The sequence below is a fragment of the Ustilaginoidea virens genome, chromosome 5 (assembly GCF_000687475.1).
Source record: "Ustilaginoidea virens chromosome 5, complete sequence".
NCBI classification, from domain to species: Eukaryota; Fungi; Ascomycota; class Sordariomycetes; order Hypocreales; family Clavicipitaceae; genus Ustilaginoidea; species Ustilaginoidea virens.
The window spans coordinates 490805-511995 of record NC_057320.1 but is presented as its reverse complement, the minus strand read 5'-3'; the positions used below and the strand labels follow the sequence as shown (position 1 = coordinate 511995).

Sequence of the window (21191 nt, the reverse complement as noted above, 5' to 3'; positions counted from 1 at the left end):
AGCTAGAAAAGGGAATAGCGGGTAGCGTTTTTATATCGATTACTAGGCCTTTAATAAGGTTATAATCTAAGACCGATACCCCCTCCCCTTAATTAAAGAGACCTTACGATCCTTATCCTAGGCGAAATAGTTTACTAAGGTTAATATATATATAGCGTTCTATAAGATATATATTGCAGAGGGCGATAAATACTTAACCGTATTTTGTATATAATTCGGACTATTTAAATAGCTTATTATGCTATTTAGCCTGACTAAGGCCTTTGCGACCTTCTAAAGATATATTAATAAGGCCTTAGGGAATACATTAAGAGACTTTATAACCGCCTACTTTAATAATATCTTAATTTATACCGGGGGAATAAAGGCGGACTATATAGGGCGCGTTAAGGAAGTCCTTTAACGACTATAAAAGGCCGGCTTAAATTTAAATCTTAATAAATATAACTTTGTAGTAAAGGAGGTCTAGTACCTAAGATATATTGTGATAGCTGGAAAGGAAATCTATCTAGACCCCGAAAAGATTAAGGCTATCTAGAACTAGGAAGTATTTATAAAATTGAAAGGCATTTATAATTTCTTTGGTTTTACTAACTTCTACCGCGATTTTATCTTAGACTTTTCCTGCTTTATCGACCCTTTAGTTAAATTAATAAAGAAAAGGGTCTTATTCTAATAGCTAGATAAAAAAGAGGCGGCATTCTAAGCGCTTAAGCAGTATTTTATATTGTCTCTAGTTCTCGCCTAATAAGACCCTAATAAGGAGATGGTCCTTAAGGCAGATAGTTCTAATATAGCCTTTAGCGGCTATTTATTGCAAATTAGGGAGGATAGCATACTTTATCCTATTATATACTATTCTGCTTGCTTATCGGATGCGGAATGGAACTATACTATACACAATAAGGAACTCTTCGCTATTATCTTTTGCCTTAAGGCGTGGTTAGTAGAACTCTACTTAGTAGCCTCCCTTTTTACTATCCTTATTAACTATAAAAACCTAGAGTATTTCGCCCGATTATAAGAAATATCTAAGCGATAAGCCTAATAGGCTAAGATTCTAGTGCTCTTTAACTTCTATCTTTAGTATAAGCTAGGGTTATAAGCCTAATGCTCTAATGCACTTTCTCGATAGGAATAAAAAGCAGATAAGGCAGAGCTATAAATCGGCTAAATCCTAAAACCACTATCTATTTCAATACTTAATATAGATAAAATAAAAGGCAAAACGATACCGACTTTAGCCCTATAGACCACCCTACCTTACGGCCTATATATCTTTGCCGACTCCTACCTTTAAGCTATTTAGGATTAAGCAATATCCGAAGATAGTATATATCGGGCCTAATAGACGGCAGTCGCGAATAGGGAATAACAATTTCTAGTAGAAGCGGCGATATAAGAATAAATTGCTAACTATACCCTAAATGCATATAGCATGCTCTTTTACCGGGTATAGATATAGCTTCTATCGTTTGAGCCCTTAACTACTACAGTAATCTAATACTGCTATAACTCGCTTATTGCGGGCTACCTAGGGAAAAATACTACCTTTTAACTATTGCGACGGGATTATTACTTCGATAATATATCGTCTAAGGTAGCAAGATATATTTAGAATTGCTAATACTATGGGGTATATAAGAGCCGCTAATTGCGCCAGGGGTTATTATAACTACTACTAATTGCGGACCGCTTTTAGTCGTAAATATCAATCGATTTTATAACCGACCTTCCTACCTATAATACCTCTAACCCGCGATTCCTTATAGTTATTATAGATCGCTTATCGAAGTATATCTAGCTTAAGGCTATATACTTAATAAAAGCAGAAGACTATATAAAACGCTTCTAATAATGCTAGTAGCGCTTTTATAGCTTCCCTAAGGAGATTATTAGCAATTAAGGTTTAGATTAGGTAGGCTAATTTTAGTCTATACTATATAAATTAGTTGGGACCAAGCAACTTCTATTAATAGTATACTACCCCTAAACCGATAGCGGTATAGAGTAAATAAACCAAGAGGTATAGGCGGTCTTCCGTATTATAATTTCCTTTAATTAGTACGATTGGCTATACTATCTCGCGGCATATTAACTCGCGTTAAACAATTAGATATCATTTATTATTAGGTTTAGCCTAAACCGGCTATTTAATAGGTTTAATATACCGATTATCGCCCTGCCTCTAAAGGTAACTTTAAGCTTAATTACCCTAAAGGGGTATATAGCCCTCTTTCTTAGTAACCTTAAAGAGGGATAGGAATTAGCCTAGGCCGCTATCGCCTTCGCATAATAACGATAGTAAGATACTATTAACTATTTATAACGCCCGGCCGAGCGCTTCTAAATTGGTAATTAGGTATAATTAAACCTCTAGAATATTAAAACAAACCGCCTATATAAGAAGCTCGATTAGGTCTCTACTAAATATACTATTATTACCGTCTTATTACCGCTTAATATCTAACTTAATATCCTATAAGGCATTTATTTGGTTTTTTATATTAATTTAATCGAATAAGCTGCTTCCGATCTATTACTTAATTAGGTAATAATTAATATACGACCTAGGCCTCTATTCATCCTCCCCTAAGACTCTATAAACCTATATAAAGAGTATAAAGTTAAGGAGATACTTATAGCGAAAAATATATAGGGCTAGGGATAGAAATATAATATATTCGTAAAATAGAAAGGGTATAATTTACCGATATAAGAACCCCTAGAAAACTTTAAAGATACTACCGCATAAGAAATATTTAAGGGCAAATAGGGGGATATTAGGACTTATAATAGGCCTAGCTAGGTCCTGAAATAGGGTCTATTAGACTAATAAATAATGCCGAACGCCTACTACTATAAGCAAAATATAAAATAATAAAAACACTCTAAAAAAAAAAAAAAAAAATATAATAAACTAAACCGGGGCCGATATAGGCTTACCCCTAATATGCCCCCTCTTAAGGCTACTCTTTATCTCCTTAAGCCTCCTCTTATCCCTACGATAGCGTATAGGCTAGTAGCAGCAGGGGTCCTTACGGGGTAGGGCATATATATAAACTATATATTAGATAGGGATAGTTCCCTATATATCTATAATATAATAGAGTCTGCAGGCCATTATAAGGCGAATATAGCGGGGGCGCATTAAGAGATAATAAGACCCCTTAATAAGATAGGGCTAGGCGATATAGTATCTATAGCGGTAGCTGCGATAAAGATAGCGAGGGCGTAGGGAGCTATAAAGCGGGTTCTGCCTACTATTATAGGGGTTGCAATAGATAACCTTACGCTAGCAGCGGTAGAGCCTCCGTATAGTACTAGCCGCTTTAGTCGTACGATAATTCCCCCTCTACGTAATATGCAGGGAGGGCGGGACAAGATAGGGGCAGGGGTAGCCGGGAATATTAAGCTCTAACCTAGTACTGCTCTATCCTAGCATAATATTCCTAGGCTTCTACTTGCGTTTCCCTTATAATATTCAGTATAGGGGCGAGATCTATAATGGACCTAGCCTAGCGCCGGGAGGGCATTAATACCGCAGATATAGCAGAAACTATACTGGAGGCATCTCGTAGCCCGAATGCTAAATATAAGGCGTAGGGGGCCACCTACTTAGTAGCGAAAGCATAACGCTATTAATTATTTAAAGCCCGAAACTTAAGGGTTAGGATAGCGGTATACGCTTTCTGCGTATCCGTCTTTAGATAGGCAGGCTTTACGACGGCCCTCCCCTTCTTTACTGCCTTAATCTAATTATATAGGATGCATTATAGTATAGGGTTCCCCGCGAGATATTAATTAAGCTATACGCAGGATGCATAGGAATTAGTGCAGCTTTTGCACCCCTTTGCTCTTCTATAATGCTTATAAATAAGTAGCTCTCTAGTCGCTTATATATATTTAGTGTATTTATCGCACGGGAACTCTTTATCTTTTGCATATTAATACTCCTTATCTAAGGAGTCCCCCTCTAGAAGATAGTTACTAATAGTATAGTATGGCTTTTAGGGATAAATAAGATCCGATTCCCCTTCGGTAGGGGCACTACTAGCGGCAGATAAGGATATATTCAAGTTCTATATAGGGTTAGCACGAGATGCTCGCGATATAGGTAGGGACTTAAGATTTACCAATAGACTTTATATATAGGCTAGATCGGGTCTTACTACAAAAGGAGTTAGCAGCCGGTTGCAATAGAGATAAAATTCAGCAAGGAATATTAACGCGGAAAGGGCGGAAATAATACTTCAACCAATTAGTATGCAATACGGGCTTAACGCAAGATAAAAACTTACGATAATAGGGACCTTCGATACTTAGTGATAGCCTTAATAGGAAGAAGGGAAGAAGGAAAAGAGCCCCTAGCGAAAAAACAATAAAGACTATAGGGAGATTTCTAGCCGGTAGCTAGCAAAAAATTTTTCATAATGTTCCTAGCTATACCGGTCAACCTCTAGCTGGCGGTGCGACGATAAACTTCTATGCGCTTCTACTATATTATTCCTAATTGACGACTATACGACTCCTATTAATTGTATAGCTATATCCACTATACTTATAGATGAATCCTTCCTATACCTGGCAATTGGCCTATATATAGATTTGAGGATATCGCGGCGTAGTAATCGGCAATATAATTGGTCCCTAGTAGAGTACTGATTAGCGATAGAAGGCGATTTTTCCGACTCCGAGGCGGAGGAAGGGGGTATATTACGGGCTCGGGCTACGCCCGCGCTATAATATAGCTAGGACTTAGGCTACGCCTGCGACTAGCCTAAGGAGTATTAGTATAGGGTCACGAGGGCTCGCTAAGGACTCGGCCCGTACTACGTACGGGCATAAATAGACTACTTAGAGGCCCCTATTTGGGTCCTCTTCCTTTCCTCCTTAGTCTATTTAATATATTCATTCGATGCCTATTCGCAGTAGCCCTAGGGCCAGTCCTTTACAGTAGATATCTATAATACCCTCCGATATATAGCCAGCTAGAAAGCATTAGGCCCTAATAGTATACTAGTAGGATTCCTTAAAGCCTGCGGAGAACTAATTCTTAGAGCCCTAATAATACTCCTTAATACTATATATAAAACTAGTTACTACCTAATATAGTTTTAAGAAGCTAAAGTTATAGTATTAAGAAAACCCGGCAAAATACCTAAGGAATACTAAAGAGTAGGAGCCTGGCGCTTAATATCCTTCTTAAACCTCTTTAGTAAAATCCTTAAAGCTATAGTAGCAAAGAGACTAATAATAATCGCGGAAGAATGGAAATTACTACTAGATATATAAATAGGCAATAGAGCAAATAGATCAATAGATATAGCGCTATATACCCTAATAGAAGCAGTTAAGGCCACCTAGTAGTATAAAGGAATAGCATCGCTACTATAACTAGATATCTTTGCGGCATTCGATACTATTAATTATACTAGATTTATATACCTCCTCTTCTAAAGTAGCGCCCCCTAATGGATAGCAGCCTAAGTCTAAGGCTTTACTATATTGTATTTAGCTAAAATCTTCTTCGAAGGCTAACCTACCTAAAGATTCCTAATTACGGCAGGAGTGCCCTAAGGCTCCCTAATCTTTTTAATCTTTTTCCTCTTCTATATCGCACCCCTATACTATAGACTTAAAGTAGTAGATAACTCGCTAACCTTAGGATTCGCAAATGATATTAATATAATTACATATGGCAAAATAATACGGGATATAGTTATAACCCTCTCGAAAGTATAGAAGATCTGCGAAAAATAGTCGGTAGAGGCTAGACTAAAATTCAACCTAGTAAAGAGCGAGCTAATATATTTTACTAAATAGCACCAACCGGATACTATAATAATACGACTCGGTAATACGATTATCTAGCCTATATAATACGCCCGATTCTTTAGAGTAGAGATTAACCGTAAATTTAGCTGGACTAACTATAGGGCCTAAATAGTAAAGAAGCTGGAAAGGCAGAAGCTTACCCTTATCGCTCTAGCGGCCTTTATATAGGGATATTAGTTCCATAAAGCCCGACTATTATATATATAGGTTATTAGAACTATAATCGCCTTTAGCGCTAGAATCTAGTATACTCCTATTAAGCTAGGAGAAGTAGCAAAAGGCATTATATATAGTCTAGCCGCTAAATAGTCGAAGTGCCTTTATATAATTATAAGAGCCTACCGAGTAATACCTAATGTAATTATAGAAACCGAAGTAATAGTCCCCTTACTCGACCTCTACTTTAACCTAGCCCGATAACGATTCCTTACTAGAACCCGAGAAAGTAGTATAGCCGATCTTATCTCTAATATATATACTATTATCCAAACTCGGCTATAATAAAGACCTACCTATAGATAAAGGCAACCGATTGAGAATAGAATACTAAATTATATAGCCTTTAAAGATTCGATTCTACTTTAGGACGATAAATTATCTCCCGCTTACTCTCTAGCTTTTAAATAGATAAAGAGATAGCAATTAAAGTAATAATTCGCCTAAGTACAATACCTACTAAAGAACCGCTTTACTACTAAATGCGCCCCTAACTTTACCTCTATAAAGAAGATACTAGATCTCTATAAAAACCTCTATAAATATAAATCCTCCCTCCTTACCTAACTTAAAATAGAAAAAATAGGCCTTAATAAGTTCCTATATAAGATGAAGGTCCTATCTATCTGCTACCTATATTGCTAATACAGTCTTAATATAGAAAATATCGAATATATAATCCTAGAGTATAGTAACTATCTTAGAAACCTTCCCCTCTATATCTAAGACCGCCCTATACTAAATAAGTATAGTATTACCTAAGCACTCGAAAATAAAGATTTAGCTAAGCAGGTTATTAAATAGGTCCTTAATACCCACCGGCTCGAATAATTTACCCTAACTATCGCACTTACTACTTACGCAGACTTCGGCTCTAATAGCAACCTAATATAATTACACCCCAACCCTAGACTATATATATATATATAGACAATTATAGATAAAAATACGACTAATTATATAGATAGGGGAAGAATATCTTTTTTATATAAGCTACTTATATAGTTAATAGATTTAGACCCTTAATCTTTTTAGTATCCCTAACCCCTTAGACCCCTACTCACTCTATACTACCCTTTCTATTACTATAGCTATTATTAGGGGCTACCCTTACTTTCCCCTTTCCTTTCCCCTTCCCCCCTAAGGAAAAAGAGACTATAGATCTTAAATATATTTTTTATTTAATCCTAGCGGCTAGACCTAGTATTCCTTTCGTAGGCAACTCTATCGTCTTTAACCCCTCCCTTTTCCTTTTAAAGGGGGAGAGGATAGGGATATCGGCATAAAGACGAAGAGAAGATAGCGATAGAATTATTAATTTAACTTACTTAGGCTACACCAATTAAGCAATAGGTAAAGGAGGCTTCAATAGTAGTATAGCTAGTACTCTAGAGGCAGATACTACTAGCTAAGACTCCGCTTAGGACTTTATAAACTTTAAAAACGCAACTACTTACTATAATTTACTAAAAGATAGCATTATAGGAGTCTTAGACTATATTAGCGAGACCCCTTCGCTATAAGGTAATTCCTCTATAGTAGTAGGCCCGGGAGTAGGCTTATTATTGATATCTAATATAATAACGGAACTAATAGGGCTTCTATTGCCGGCAGTAGTAATAGGAGGCTAAGTTCCCTCGACCGATGAAAAAGGCTAAGGCTCGCCACTATAGGCGCGCTCTAAAGCTAAAACCCCTCTCTTAATAAGCCTAAGGAAGTCGGCTAATAGCGAGATTAAGACTATAGGTACCATCATTCGCATTATAACGGCAGAATTATCTTAACCCTTTTAAGGCACCGAGGTAACTAACGCAATAGACTGATATATAGCCTACTAGGCCTTATAGTAATCATCTTCATCTACCTACTAAAGTTAACTATAAAGTTAAAGGATACCGGCAAACTAATATACTTACTTCCTACTCGCAAGTATAGGCCTTCTACAATATAAGCATACTCTCTACTGGTTCGCGGTTTGTAGTATTATACACTAGGATATAATAAGGCTTCTGCTTCGAAGTATAAGCGAAATAGGCACCCCCGAGCCCTACCTACTATTAAAAAAAGATAGATAACGATTAAAAAGAACCTCTTACCTTATTAGTTATAATAACGAGCGGCTATATTAGCACCGCGGCATACATAGGGACGATATAGCTATTTTCGAGCCAGGCTAAGACCTAACTCTAGAACGGTAGGCATATCGAAGAACAAAGGATGCATAAAAACTACTATAGCGCAATCGAGGCGGAGAAGTAAAGGAAAATTCTTAGTAATTTTTAATAAGGAAGAAAAAGGGAAGAGGAAAGGAATCAAAAAGGTAAGGCAGGTAAGGGAGACTTTATACCGCTATATGCCCGCACTAGATCACTCGACCGTCTGCTAGCTGCCCTAACCTATATCAGACGAAGCCAATAACAATAAAACGCGCGACTCACCGCAATACCGCCGCCCACCCGATACTAATATTACCGCCGCCTCCTATACCCAATAATATTAACCATATCGGTTCTAATTTACACCCACCCTAGAGCCTAACCAATACCTAATAACCAATGACCAATAACCACTAAGGCAAATCACCGCGCCTATCAAGGCGCGCCCACTATCCATACTTTCCCAGCCCTGCCGCCAGACCTAGTCTCACGCGATAGGACACCTCTTCGCAATATATAGTAAACCCCCTTCGATTCCGAAGGGATACCATCGACCATAGATAGTATATAGGTTTTCCTCCCAGCACTCGGGTTTCCTATATAGATTAGGCATAGAGGTACTAGCACTAGGCTAGATGGGGGCTTATCCCCCCCCCTAGATAGCTTAGCTAGTGTAATATATATATATATATATAATAGGGTGCTTTCCTACCCACCTAGCCAAAAAACGACTAGATTTTCGGATACCTAGGCAGCCCCCTAGAGGCTTCTATATAGGATTTCCCCCCTTCCTATGCTTTTTACGATATTTATTATGCAGTAAAGATTAAGGCTGCAAAATAGGCCCTAGAAGGTATGCCTAATAGCTAGAAGGAAGTCTTATATAACCTATATAAGGATAGCTAGGTTAAGGCCTTATTTTCGGAATTCGAGCAATTAATCGACTTAAATATCTTCTAATTTATACTAAAGGCTAGTATTCCTACTAGTAGGAAGATATTACGCAACCGGCCTATTTTTCGTATAAAGAAAGATGCAAATAATAACCCGGTTAAATATAAGGCATGATTAGTTGTTAAAGGCTTTATATAGGTATCTAGGCAAGACTTTATAGAGACCTATGCCTCTACTTCGATCCCACTAATATAGAGGATTATCCTTACTCTTATTGCTGCAAATAACTAGGAAATAAAGCAGATCGACTTTATTAGTGCCTTTCTAAATAGTAAATTACTAGAGATGATTTATATAGAGATTCTAATTAGTTTTTTAGAATTTGCAAAAAGCCTACTCTTACCTAACCTAGCCTTATAGTCTAACTAGTAGCATTATCGACTTCTAGCCTTGCTTACTAAGGTTGAATATAACCCCTTTGCATTATAAGTCATACTATTAAAGAAAGCCTTATATGGGCTAAAATAAGGCCCTCGCGAGTGGCAGTTACGGTTAAAAGACCTACTAGTGCAAGAGGGTTTTAAGCCATTACTTTCTAATACTACCGTCTTCTATAATAAAGGAATACATACCTTTATTATGACCTATATGGATGACTGCTTGATTATCGGTCTAGACTTTAGCTATATTGACCAGCTTAAGGCCAAATTCTATAAGGTTTATACTATAAAAGACCGAGGACCTACCTCCTTCTTTCTTAAAGTATAGATTATTAAAGATAAAGAAAAGGGCCTATTATAGCTGCACCAATCGCAATTTATTACGGAAGTCCTTAAGAAATTTAACCTTAAGGACGCACAACTACATTTAATCCTACTATAGCCCGGTATACTTACTGAGGCTAACGATATGCCGCTAAATACTAATAATTAATACTTATTCTAGTAGCTAGTAGGGACATCGATATAGTTAATAATGATATTAAGACCTAACCTTGCCTTTCCAACGCAATACCTATCACGATATATACAATAGGCTTCTACTACACAGCTTAATGCTGCTAAGGGCACTTTCCGCTACTTAGCTGGTACAGCAAATATAGCTATTTATTACCGAGTCGCTAAAGCTACCGTAGTATTAGCTGCATTTTCTGATAGCGATTTTATTAAGTGCCGGCTGACTTTAAAGTCTACTAGTGGTTATCTTACTACTTTGAATAGTGGGCCTATTAGCTAGAGGTTAAAACGGTCTTCAACTGTAGTTTTATTAATACTTAAAGCCGAGTCTAATGCAATACTTAAGGCGATTCGCAAAGTAGAATAAATATCTAATTTATTTAAAGAAATCTAAGTCGATATTCAACGCCCGATACTACTATACTGCAATAACTAAGGGTCTATTTCTAACGCAAATAACCCAAATCAATATGCCCGCACTAAGCATACCTTACTTAAATTCCGGTATATACGTAAGAAGGCCCACGGTAGCCTGGTAAAAATATCTTATTTACCTACGACAGATATGCCTGCGGATAGACTTACCAAACCACTTCTAAGCCCGAAATTCCCCATATTTCGGCAGCTATTAGGGCTGCAATCCCTATAGCATCATCATCTTTTTTTTTCTAATTTTTTATAGGGTTTCTTTCTTTTATTCTAACGCTAGGATTAGCCATATTGCTAATCAGAGGGGGTATTGAAATCAGCGCCTTTTTAGCTGTATTTTGGTACTGGTCTCGCTACCGTACGACGTCTCTACGTTGAGATATCGCAGTGGCTATAACAGGCGCTATAGTGGGGCACAGCGCCCCACAACGCCGATTACAGTGGGCCACAGCGCCGGTCACGGCACCAGCACAGCGCCCCACAGCCGGCCACAGCGGCCGGTCACAGCGGGCCACAGGGCCCACAACAGGCGGCGCATTTCTACGGGATTACCAAATAGGCAAACCTTGCTAATACCAGCACTTTCGGCCTTCTATATACAGTCACCCGCTACACCGGTCATTTACGGCAGACCGATATAGGGCTTCCGGCCCGTACGGCAGGCTATTATAGGGCATCCGGCATACCGCTATAAGCCACTGGGCTTGGTTGGGTATGCACTGGGTAGGATATTAGGCACAGACTGGGCACGGTTGGGCAGACCGACTTTTCGTCGGGTTTTTCGCTATTTTTGCGGTTTTTCATTATTTTCAACCACTTTTTCAAGATGGTAGAAATATACCCAAAATTCCCTCTTTCTAGCTAGAATAATCACTAACAATTAGAATCAGATTTCCCTAATATCTTTACTCTGGTCAACCTCTCGTGCGCCTTAAATCCTTAAAATAGCTCTTTGTTTTATTCTGCAACGCCTTGTACGCCACTGTCGGTACTTAGTATACTTTCCAACAGTGTTCTGAGTCACCATTTTGCAACAACTTTAGAAAATATCTTTAGACTGCCCACCTAGGTTATATATACCTAAGAATATAATAACTAAAGTTTTCGCTGCTATATATAATGGAAACCATCTAGATTACTTAAAATTAAGTAAGGTAGTCTAATAGTTTTATATCTATAAGGGACTATAATATTTTAGAGACTACCTTTAAAGCTATCCCCTCTACTAAATCTACTACCCTTAATATTATTAATAATATAGCAATCTATAACCCCTACTACCTCTATTTTATCCCTATTATATAATTTCTATTAACTTTTTGCTATTATTGCCTACCTCCCTTAACGGTAATAATTCTATATTAGTTATAGTCGATAAATTTAGTAAATAGTTAATAATAGCATCCTATAAAGATGCCTTATCTGTATATTAATGCGCCTCCCTTTTTTATAATAGATTACTATCCTCTAACTAGGGGATCCTAAAGGTAGTTATTAGCAATAGAGATAGGAGATTCTTATCTACTATATAGTCTAGTTTTTGGAAACTAATAGGAATGAAACTACTTTACTCGATAGCCTATTATCCCTAAATAAATAGTTAAATAGAATAAATAATTTAATAGATTAAGTCGATAGTCTAAATCTATATTTATTACTTAAAAGACTTATGTTAGTAAGAGATAATTCTATTTAAACTCTAATTTAAATTTAATAATGCCCTAAATATATCGACTAGAGCTTCGCTAAATTAAATCGTTTTTAGCTTTAACCTTAATAATATTATTAGCGTACTTATATACCCTCCTCTAGATTTACTTAATTGCGTTAAAGAACGATTTTAAGCCTATAATATAATGGCTATTACTATTATCCAAATAAAATCGTACTATAATAATAAATACCGATTAATATTCTTTTAATCTAATAATAAAGTATTTATCTATTTTAATAGAAGAGGATACTCGATCTTATTATAATTTAGCTAAAAGTATTCTACTAAGTTTGCCAGCCTATTTAAGGTAATATAATATATAGGCAGATCGGCCTATAAGTTTAACCTCCTAAATACTTAGCGAATATACCTAGTTATCTCTATCGATTATTTTAAACTTTTTATACCCGATCTATTTTAATGGCTAGCCCTAATATTAGTATTAGTATGCCTTACCGATTATAATATATAGTAGATAATCGACTATAAAACGATAAAGGATGGAACCTAATATTATATTAAATTCGCCGATCTTAATAGCTTATATAACTAGTAGATAATAGCGGATATAATACTAAAGAAACTATCTGGCCTAAAACTATTATAATATTAGAATAATAATCGAGTTAATTCTATTATAGTAATAGCTTAACCGACTATTATATTAGTAGCTTAACCGATTATTATAATAGTAGCTTAATCGATTTAACTTCCTACCGATCTTTTATAATATATAGCCTATTAGGCGATACAGCTGCTTAAATAATAAGACCCTTTTACCTTATTCTAGCCTTACCTAATTAATATTAGCTAACCTTATTAATTCTTTTTTTTTATCCCTTTATTCTTTCCTTCTCTATACTTCTTTTTAGTATTTTAACCCTCCCGTATATATAAACTTAATACTTATAACTATTGCAATTCTCAAGGTCACTATAAAGCAAAGCCTTACTAGCTAGCTAGATGGCATAAGACTGTCTGCGACCTGTGAACTAATCTTAGTATAAATACTAGATTTTTCACCAAGTCCTAAGACTATACAAGTGCTATAAAGCAGGGCAAGTATAAAGGCAAGGCAAATATAAGATAACCAGAAACGCAGGGAAGGTGGAAGTTAAGAGGCATATAGTGCATTAACAGACTCGATTGTGCTACCCTTCTACTATCTAGAAAGAAGGGGGAAAGCTATCCTATATATACACGAAGGAGGGGTGGGCCCAGGCATCTAAGGTAGCCAGTAAGAAAGCTCCCCGTAATACTCGCTATGCCACGTATATAATACGTCAGCAGCCCCACTATATCCAGCCTTTCCAACCACCCTAACCACCGCACTAGTAACTAGTCACCACACTAGTAACTAGCCACCACGCTAGTGACTACCCACCACACTAGTGGACTAGCCACCACACTAGTAGGCCGCCACCACACTAGTAGGCCCACCACGCTAATTTAGCAATGCCACACCTTTTTAGCAAGGCCTACCTTACTTGATATACAGTAAATAATCCACTGAAAATCCTTAAGGTAAAAGGCAAAGGCCTAAGGTAATACTACCATAAGTCCAAGAGGCGGTATAAGGGCCAGAAGGTTAGTAGGCCAGTAAGGCATAAGGCTAGCAGCCTAGTAGGCTACTATAGGATTTTAACAATAACCTCCTACGATATCTATATAATCTATAGTATTATAGTCCCGCTAGAATATCGTCGGTATTATCTAAGCATATAGACCTAACTTACTATAATATATTCTCGCTAGGCATTTCCTTTTATATCGAAGGGTATTACCTTAGGAGGTTATTAAAGTAGCCTTTCTAATAAATATCTTTTCCTTACTTAATCTCACTAGTATATATACTACACCATCTAATAATACCCTAACTAAAAAAATTCCGGTTGCGCTTTAAGTCCCTAAAGACCTATAGGATATCCTTCGAGCGGTTATTTCTAAAATAATTTAGGGATCTGCGTTATTTTAAAACGCCTAATACTAGAATGTATATCGATACTATTAGGCCCTTCTTAATTAGATCCCTTTATATCTGACCTCTATTATTAATACTTAGCGATATTTCTATCCTATTAGAGACGAACCCCTAATAAATATAATGCCCTCTAGCCCGACCCCGATTATATCTTTTACCCTAATCGATTAGTAGTTACCTCCTTAATTTATACCCCCTCTAGCTATCTAATAGTAACCTCTATCTTATTTACCCTCCCGCGATATACTTATAGAATTAACGAAATTAACTTAATTTATCTCCAAGCTTACTAATAATACTTATAATCGCGACTTATAAAGCTATCCTGCCCCTAATATAGCCTAAGAATTAGCAAAGTTGATTTAAATTGCTTCTAACCTGCTTAAAGCTATTAATAAGTATTACGCCTAAACTAATCCTATTAGAGAAATAGTAGACTTTAACTACCTAGCACCCTAATTTATTTATATCTCTGAGAAATAGTTCGAGTAATCACTCCGATATATAGAGGCCCTTAAGCGTTATTCTAAACTTATTGAGGAATAGACGATTTAATAGACGCAGCGAATATTTAAGCTTACTAAGGCTTTTACGCGTAATGCATCGGCTCTATACTAACTTATTAATGCTATTAATCGTACCTTAACTATCACTATTATAGAGTTACCCTTACTAGCTTCGACCCCTAAGAATCTAATACCCTAATTAGTATCTTCGACTCTTAAGTAGCTAATATTAACTCCTAAGACGAAAAAGAGATTAGCAACCTTAACTCTTAAGATAATAAAAAAGAGACTTCGATTAGTAAGATAAACGACCTATATATTATCTCTGTTATCGACCTATACACTATCTCTATTAGTAACCCTAATAAAGTCGATTTAACTACCTACCGCTCCCTTACGACCGGAATCCCTACTATATAATAACGCCCACTTCGATGAGGCTTAGGGTAATAGGCAGGAATGGAATTCAGGCGTTAAGGATAATTAAATCACTTACGATCTATATATAGCGAGGATACTATTTTTCTTTAACGGGCGGCACTTGTCATATATCACTCACGTGACCCTCACGTGATAACGTCTATATATATATATATATAGCTTAGCTCCCCGTAGATATTAGCTAGAGAGAGAAACCAAGCCTATTATAATACACACTCTGACCTCATTGATCGTGACACCAAGACTCGAGCCGCTGCGCTGCTGAGCGCATCACATGACGGGCTGTCGGGGCCATGAAAATGCATTTGTAAGCCGGACAGGCGGCCGACCAGGTTAGCTGCCTGTTTTCGTATTTAGCACCAGCCGCACCAGACGCACCAGACGCACCAGACTGGACCATTCCAGAATCCAGCACGCCCACCCTGTAGGTAGAGGTACCTTGCGTGGTATTGACATTGACTGGCTGGTCCTTGCTCCAGCCCAGCGAGCCCGTCAAAAATTAGGTACCTACACCTAACCTAACACAAGTGTCCAGTCGTGCGAAAAGGCCACCTTCATCATGGGCGCCAGCAGTCTGCATGCATGCTCGTGGATGCTTCGGAGATAATTCCCCGGGCCGTCGGCATGCGCCTAGGGGCTTGACTGGGTGTCACCGTGGGCTGCAAGGTTCTTCTTGTGCGCATTCGCTGCAGGACAGAATTGCCACCCAAGACAAAGACTTGCTCCCAGATTGCTGCCGATGTCGGCCAACGTGGGAAAATGCCGTGAAAGGAGTTTGGCGGCTGCATCTCAAACGGGGACGATAGATTAGGTCTAGTACCTGCCTCCCTTTTTTTTTTTTGCCCTTGCAGCGAGGGGTACCCGTGCAAATCTGGTGTTTTATTGCTCGGCGCTTGCCTGGCAATCGATGCCAAACTACAAGCATTGCTTGGGAAGGGGTTCATCCCTGCAAACGTAAAAGCAACTACGGCGTAACCAGGCACTTGAACGTTGTGCTTAACTTAACACATGTCTATTTCAGCATTACGAGCCATCTAAAGCTAGTGTATACAGACAAACGAGGCTCTCAGCCAGATACCCCTCCCAACATAACCAGGTAACGCCTTCGTCTAGTTTATCAAACGCCTAGGTTCATTCGTTGTATTTGTTGACTGCACGAGTTTAGTGCTTGGCAGCCTCCTTGTGGACTTCAGCCTTGGAGTCATGTCCCTTCTGCTCTAGCTTGTCGCCAACGGCATCCTTGGCAGCAGACAAACTAAGCCGAGCATGGTCAGCAATTCACGTTTTAACAAGCCGTGCATAAAACACGCATAAGAGGAAAGCAACGTACCGAGTGCCGGCAGAGACGTTGCTGTCCTTGGCAACCTCCTTGTTGGCCTCGTGGCTGGCACCGGAGACGGCACCCTGGACAGTCTCGGAGACGTAGTTGGCGGCCTGCTTGACAGTATCCATTGTAGATTGTGTGAGTGGGATGAGACTTTTGAAGAAGAGGTAGTAGTTGTGTGGATATTGGTCTTGATGATGATGATGATGATGATGTGAGTTTGATTGATGCTGAGAATCCCAGTGGCAAAGGAGGGATCAGCGAGGGTTTATATAGGAAGAGCAGGGCACAAACGACGCCGACCACAAGCTCGAGATGCCCCTCCTGAGAACCGTGCTAGCGTGAGCTTGGGAGCTTGGGAGCTTTGTCGGCTGGTGGATTCGTTGCTTTTCGATGGCCACAACGGACAGTGGAAGCTGGATGCATCGCGATCGCACAGGGCGAATCGAGGGTTGCTGAGAACTTGACCCGCAGCCGGCTGGGCGGGGAAGCCGCATCCCTTGGACAACGGCGGTCCAGTGATGACGACATTCCCACTTTCCGCACTAGAAACCTTGGTCGGGGACAATGGCAACTGCCTGCTGTGGAGCTGCACCTGGGGCTGCAGCTGCTTGCACCTGTTAGCCTGGCGACGACTCGTGTAGGATGACGACATTGACTCCTGTTGCTGTGCCCGTTTCGGGACAAGTCGATTCAGCCTTCAGGACCTGTCCCTTTGGCAACAAAAGGAACGAGTCCCCTTGCGGACTCGAGGCCAAAACTGCCACGATTCCCCCAGAGCCGTTTCTCTCGCCGCAGTCCATATAGCAACGTACCTAGGTAGGTAGGCAGAGAGCTCTTGGAAGGGGGGGGGGAACCCGGGAGCAACCGACTTGCTTCCAGGTTTCCTCCCGGTAACCAATGTGAGGATTCCAGTGCCAGCCAACCGTGGCCCCGTAGCCCCATGATGCAGGAAAGAAAGGATAACGCGCAATCACCGTTCTTGATCGGTTCGGCTCCAGACCCACCACTCCACTCCACTTGGGATTGGGCATCACAGGGGGGGAACTAATGTCGTGTTTTATTCCCTGGCGCGAGAGGACAGATCAAAGGTTCGGGGCTACGTCGCGGTGCGAGAGACAATCTGTCCGACTTGCTGCGTCTAGTAAACCCTAGAAGCGACCAGGCGAGGCTAAAATGACGCCGCAACAATAAAAAGTCGCTGCTCTCTGTTGGCCATCATTCGCGTAGGATTTATCCAGCAAGATTCCGCCCATCGTACTCGCCCGTCTATATCAGAGCTTCACAGTCCGCCATCCATGTCCAACCCTCTGGGGTGTTTTTGAGCATCGTTATTGGATTTGCACGATTCTGCTCGACATACGTGGCCATTGTCCGCATGCCGGCATGCCGTTACGGGCCCGACCAACGCTCGACCGAAAGCAGACAACGAGCCGTCTGGATCGATGTACCAAACTTGAGGACTGGAATCCCTTGAATCAATGTCGTGACGGCGAATAGTGGGTTCAAGGGCGGGGCGCCATCTCAGGCCACCGCTCGACGAACTGGGTAGGACTTGGCTCTGTCCGGAAAACAAATGCTCGGTGACTCTGCTTCAAGCTCCGTTGTGTTTGTGCCCAACAGGTCAATTGGGGGCGTGCCAAAGGACGAGAAGAAGAGCGAGTTTACGGGGCTAGCAAGGCTCATGGATACGTCCATGTCAACGGCCACACGGTAGGCTCGCTTCTCGGTGGTGACGGCCAGGCGACGCTTTAAATCGTTTTGCTGTCAAGGACCCGTCATGATCTCTACATGACATGTCGCAATGTCGCATGGAATAAAAGGGTCCCAAGTCATCATGAGTTTGTGGAGTAGCCACGCCCAAAGTTTGATGCGCGACATGAAGCGTATCTGCGGTTGCGCCCATCTCCAGAAATCCGACAGGGAAAGCCTCAGCTGCACCCGAGTTACTCCACAGACTTGGGTGGAGGTTATTATGTGTGTACGGAGTACAGTACGTCCGTACCTTGCCTTGCCTTGGGTAAGGTGATCGAACGTCACGTGCTGCTTGTACATGATGGAAGCCCCGCTGTTGACCATGTTGGTCCAGCGGATAATAAAGGACTTATTATCATCATCCCGACTCGACCATTACCTCTACGACCTGTCTGTGCAGATAACCGAGCAAACGCGCAAACACGCATCGCTGGATTGATGTCCCCAAGCCCAGCCGGCCATGGATCTTGCCTACGACCACATTCAAGAAGCAGCCTTCCCCAAGGACAAGGAGGAGTCCAGCGAGACGTCCAGGCCGGAGCAGCAGGAACCGTCGTTGAACAATGAGCTGCAAGACGCGTACAAGGCCATCTCCTCCAGCGCATGGGGCATGAGAATCGGCGGCTTTCTCGGGAGCGTCGTGAAGCAGGTAAGGCGAGCCTGAAGCGCCCCTCCCCCCCGCCCCATCCGTGCGGTTCTTGACTGTCGCTGCAAGGGGGAATCGGTGTACGCCCAAGCCCAGAAGGAGCTTGCGGAGGTGGGCGGAGACGCCACCAAGGGTCTCACCGACTTGAGGGACTCGCTGATGAGCCGAACGCGTTCTCTCTCGCCAAGCGCCGGCGCCCCCGCGGATGCCGCCGCCAAGGACGAAGACGAGGACGATGCGCGCCCCGCGCCGAGGCAGTCGGAAAGCAACCCTCGCCCCGACGCCGCCGGGCCGTCGTCCGAGACGGTGCTGTCGCGACTTCGAGCAGAGGCCTCCAAGCGCATCAAGGACCTGCAAAGGGCCGAAGACGCCGCCGACGAGGCTCTGCTGCGGTTCGGGACCAACGTCCGGGACTTCCTGCGCGATGCCATCAGCGTCGCCCCGCCCGACGAGTCGTCGTCGTCGTCGTCGTCGTCCCAGCCCGCGGCTGTTCTCTTTGAGAGCAAGGATGCGCAGGGCAAGCGGGTGATTCACACGTCGCGCTTCGACGCGCAGATGCACGTTATCCATACCTCGCTGGATGGGTTCACAAAGGATCCTTCCGGTGACGAGTTTAACAGATGGGTCGACGGTTTCGACGTGACGCGCAAGACGGATGCCATCAGCCAAGACCTGGTCAAGTACCCCGAGCTGAAGGCGTCGATGGAAAAGCTGGTGCCCGAAAAAGTCCCCTGCGCAGAGTTCTGGAGGCGGTACTACTTTCTCAGACACGGCATCGAGACTGCCGAGTCAAGGCGTCGCGACCTATTAAATGGTATCGTTGCTTCTTCTTTCCCTTGATACGTCGCCATTGTCCTATCGCTAACGAGTTTTCTCTTCTCTTTTTTTTTTTTTTTTCCCCTTTCTTCCTCTGCAGCTGCATCCGCTGAAGACGAAGTTGGATGGGATGACGACTCGGATGACGAGGGCGCGGGTGCGGGAAAGAAGCCGGCTGAAGAGAATCCAAGCTCCGGCGCGTCCTCGACGACAATCCAACGTCCCCCTGCCTTACTCAAGCCAAACGAAGCCCTCAAATTGCACGATGAAAAGTCGCAGGCCGATAGCGAAGCAAGCTACGACGTCGTCGGCGCCACCTCTGGCAAAACTACCCAGGCACCCAACAGCCCCAAAGACTCCAAGAAGGGAGACGAGAGCGATGATGACTGGGAGTAAGACTAAGCCCCTCCCCCAGTCTTCATCTACGGCCGGCTACACCGGTCCACATTTCATCTTTTCCCCATCTGTTTGGCGTCTTGGTAGCTTTGCTTGTCCTCGCAATTCCCGATGGATTCAAGTCCGTCTCATTGGTCTTGCCACCCTGTATATATACGCACTGGGTATCAACGTGTGAAATTGAGAATTCAGCAAAGTAGCGGGCGAATTCCGTGCACACAAAAACAAGCGAGAAAAAAAAAAGAAGAAGAATCAACACCTCGCGTTCCCTATCGCCTCTTGTGAGTGACTTTGGTGAAGCCGTCTTCATCGACCTCGGGTTGGCCCTTTTCTCTCTGCGCGGAAGCAGACCCCGGCGCATCATCCATGCCCACATCAGCACCACCAGCACCGACGTCGTCGACGTTGTCGTCTTCGTCATCTTCGTCAACATCATCATCATCCGACTCCCAGTCCGTCTCCTGGTCTGCGTCATCGGCCTTTTTGAACAGGCAGTCCACCTTGCTGCCTTTGAGATTGGAGAAGCGCTCTGCCAACCTGCGTACCTCGTCAAACTGACCGACTGCGCACTGGGCCCGCGCGCGGACGATGTTGCCGGCGACTTCGAGCGCAGAGTCGTCGTCCGTGTTGACCTCGAACTCGTCCATCATGACCTGCAGCAGGACCGTCTCCACATCTTGCTCGTCGGGCTCGCCCGCGCTCGGGGCCTGCTGGCTCGGGGCGGCGTCGGAAAACTCGGGGAACAAGTCCGCGATGGCGCCGGCGAACCAGTCGCGCTTGTCGGCAGAGTCGGGGCCTCCCCAGCCGTTTTGGACGGCGAGGGTCAGGGCAGGCCAGAGGTGAAGGGAGTAGGCGACGGCTTGCTCAAAGCTGGCCTGGCGCTCGGCTGCGAGGGACGGCTTGTTAGCACGGAGCGGGAGAGCGGGCGTGCGGGCTAAATGCCAACTCGTGAGGAAGGGGGGCGTATACCGGCTGGTGGTAATTGTGCCGCGTCGTTGGAGGAGGCCATTTGTGGTTGAGCCGAGAATTTGCAGGTTTGCGAACCAAATTGATGGCCTTGGGCGACTTTCGAGGCTTCGTCGGAGGGCTCTTTGGAGGGGGGGGCAGATGTACCAGGATGGCC

The 21191-nt window shown here is 42.2% G+C and overlaps 3 protein-coding genes across 3 annotated transcripts; 1 reads left to right on the top strand and 2 right to left on the bottom strand.

Annotated features, from left to right (window-relative positions):
* Positions 1-16292: 16292 nt before the first annotated feature.
* On the bottom strand, positions 16293-16583 carry UV8b_06146 (uncharacterized protein; the record flags this gene model as incomplete). Its single annotated transcript, XM_043143643.1, has 2 exons — positions 16293-16386; positions 16462-16583. The coding sequence occupies 2 exons, from the start codon at positions 16581-16583 to the stop codon at positions 16293-16295; spliced, it is 216 nt and encodes a 71-aa protein (XP_042999578.1).
* A 2087-nt stretch (positions 16584-18670) lies between these two features.
* Positions 18671-20068, top strand: UV8b_06145 (uncharacterized protein; the record flags this gene model as incomplete). Its single annotated transcript, XM_043143642.1, has 3 exons — positions 18671-18859; positions 18926-19670; positions 19773-20068. 3 exons carry the CDS (start codon positions 18671-18673, stop codon positions 20066-20068), a joined length of 1230 nt encoding a protein of 409 aa, XP_042999577.1.
* Positions 20069-20337: 269 nt separating this feature from the next.
* UV8b_06144 (uncharacterized protein) lies at positions 20338-21077 on the bottom strand (the record flags this gene model as incomplete). Its single annotated transcript, XM_043143641.1, has 2 exons — positions 20338-20954; positions 21038-21077. 2 exons carry the CDS (start codon positions 21075-21077, stop codon positions 20338-20340), a joined length of 657 nt encoding a protein of 218 aa, XP_042999576.1.
* Between the last annotated feature and the right edge of the window lie 114 nt (positions 21078-21191).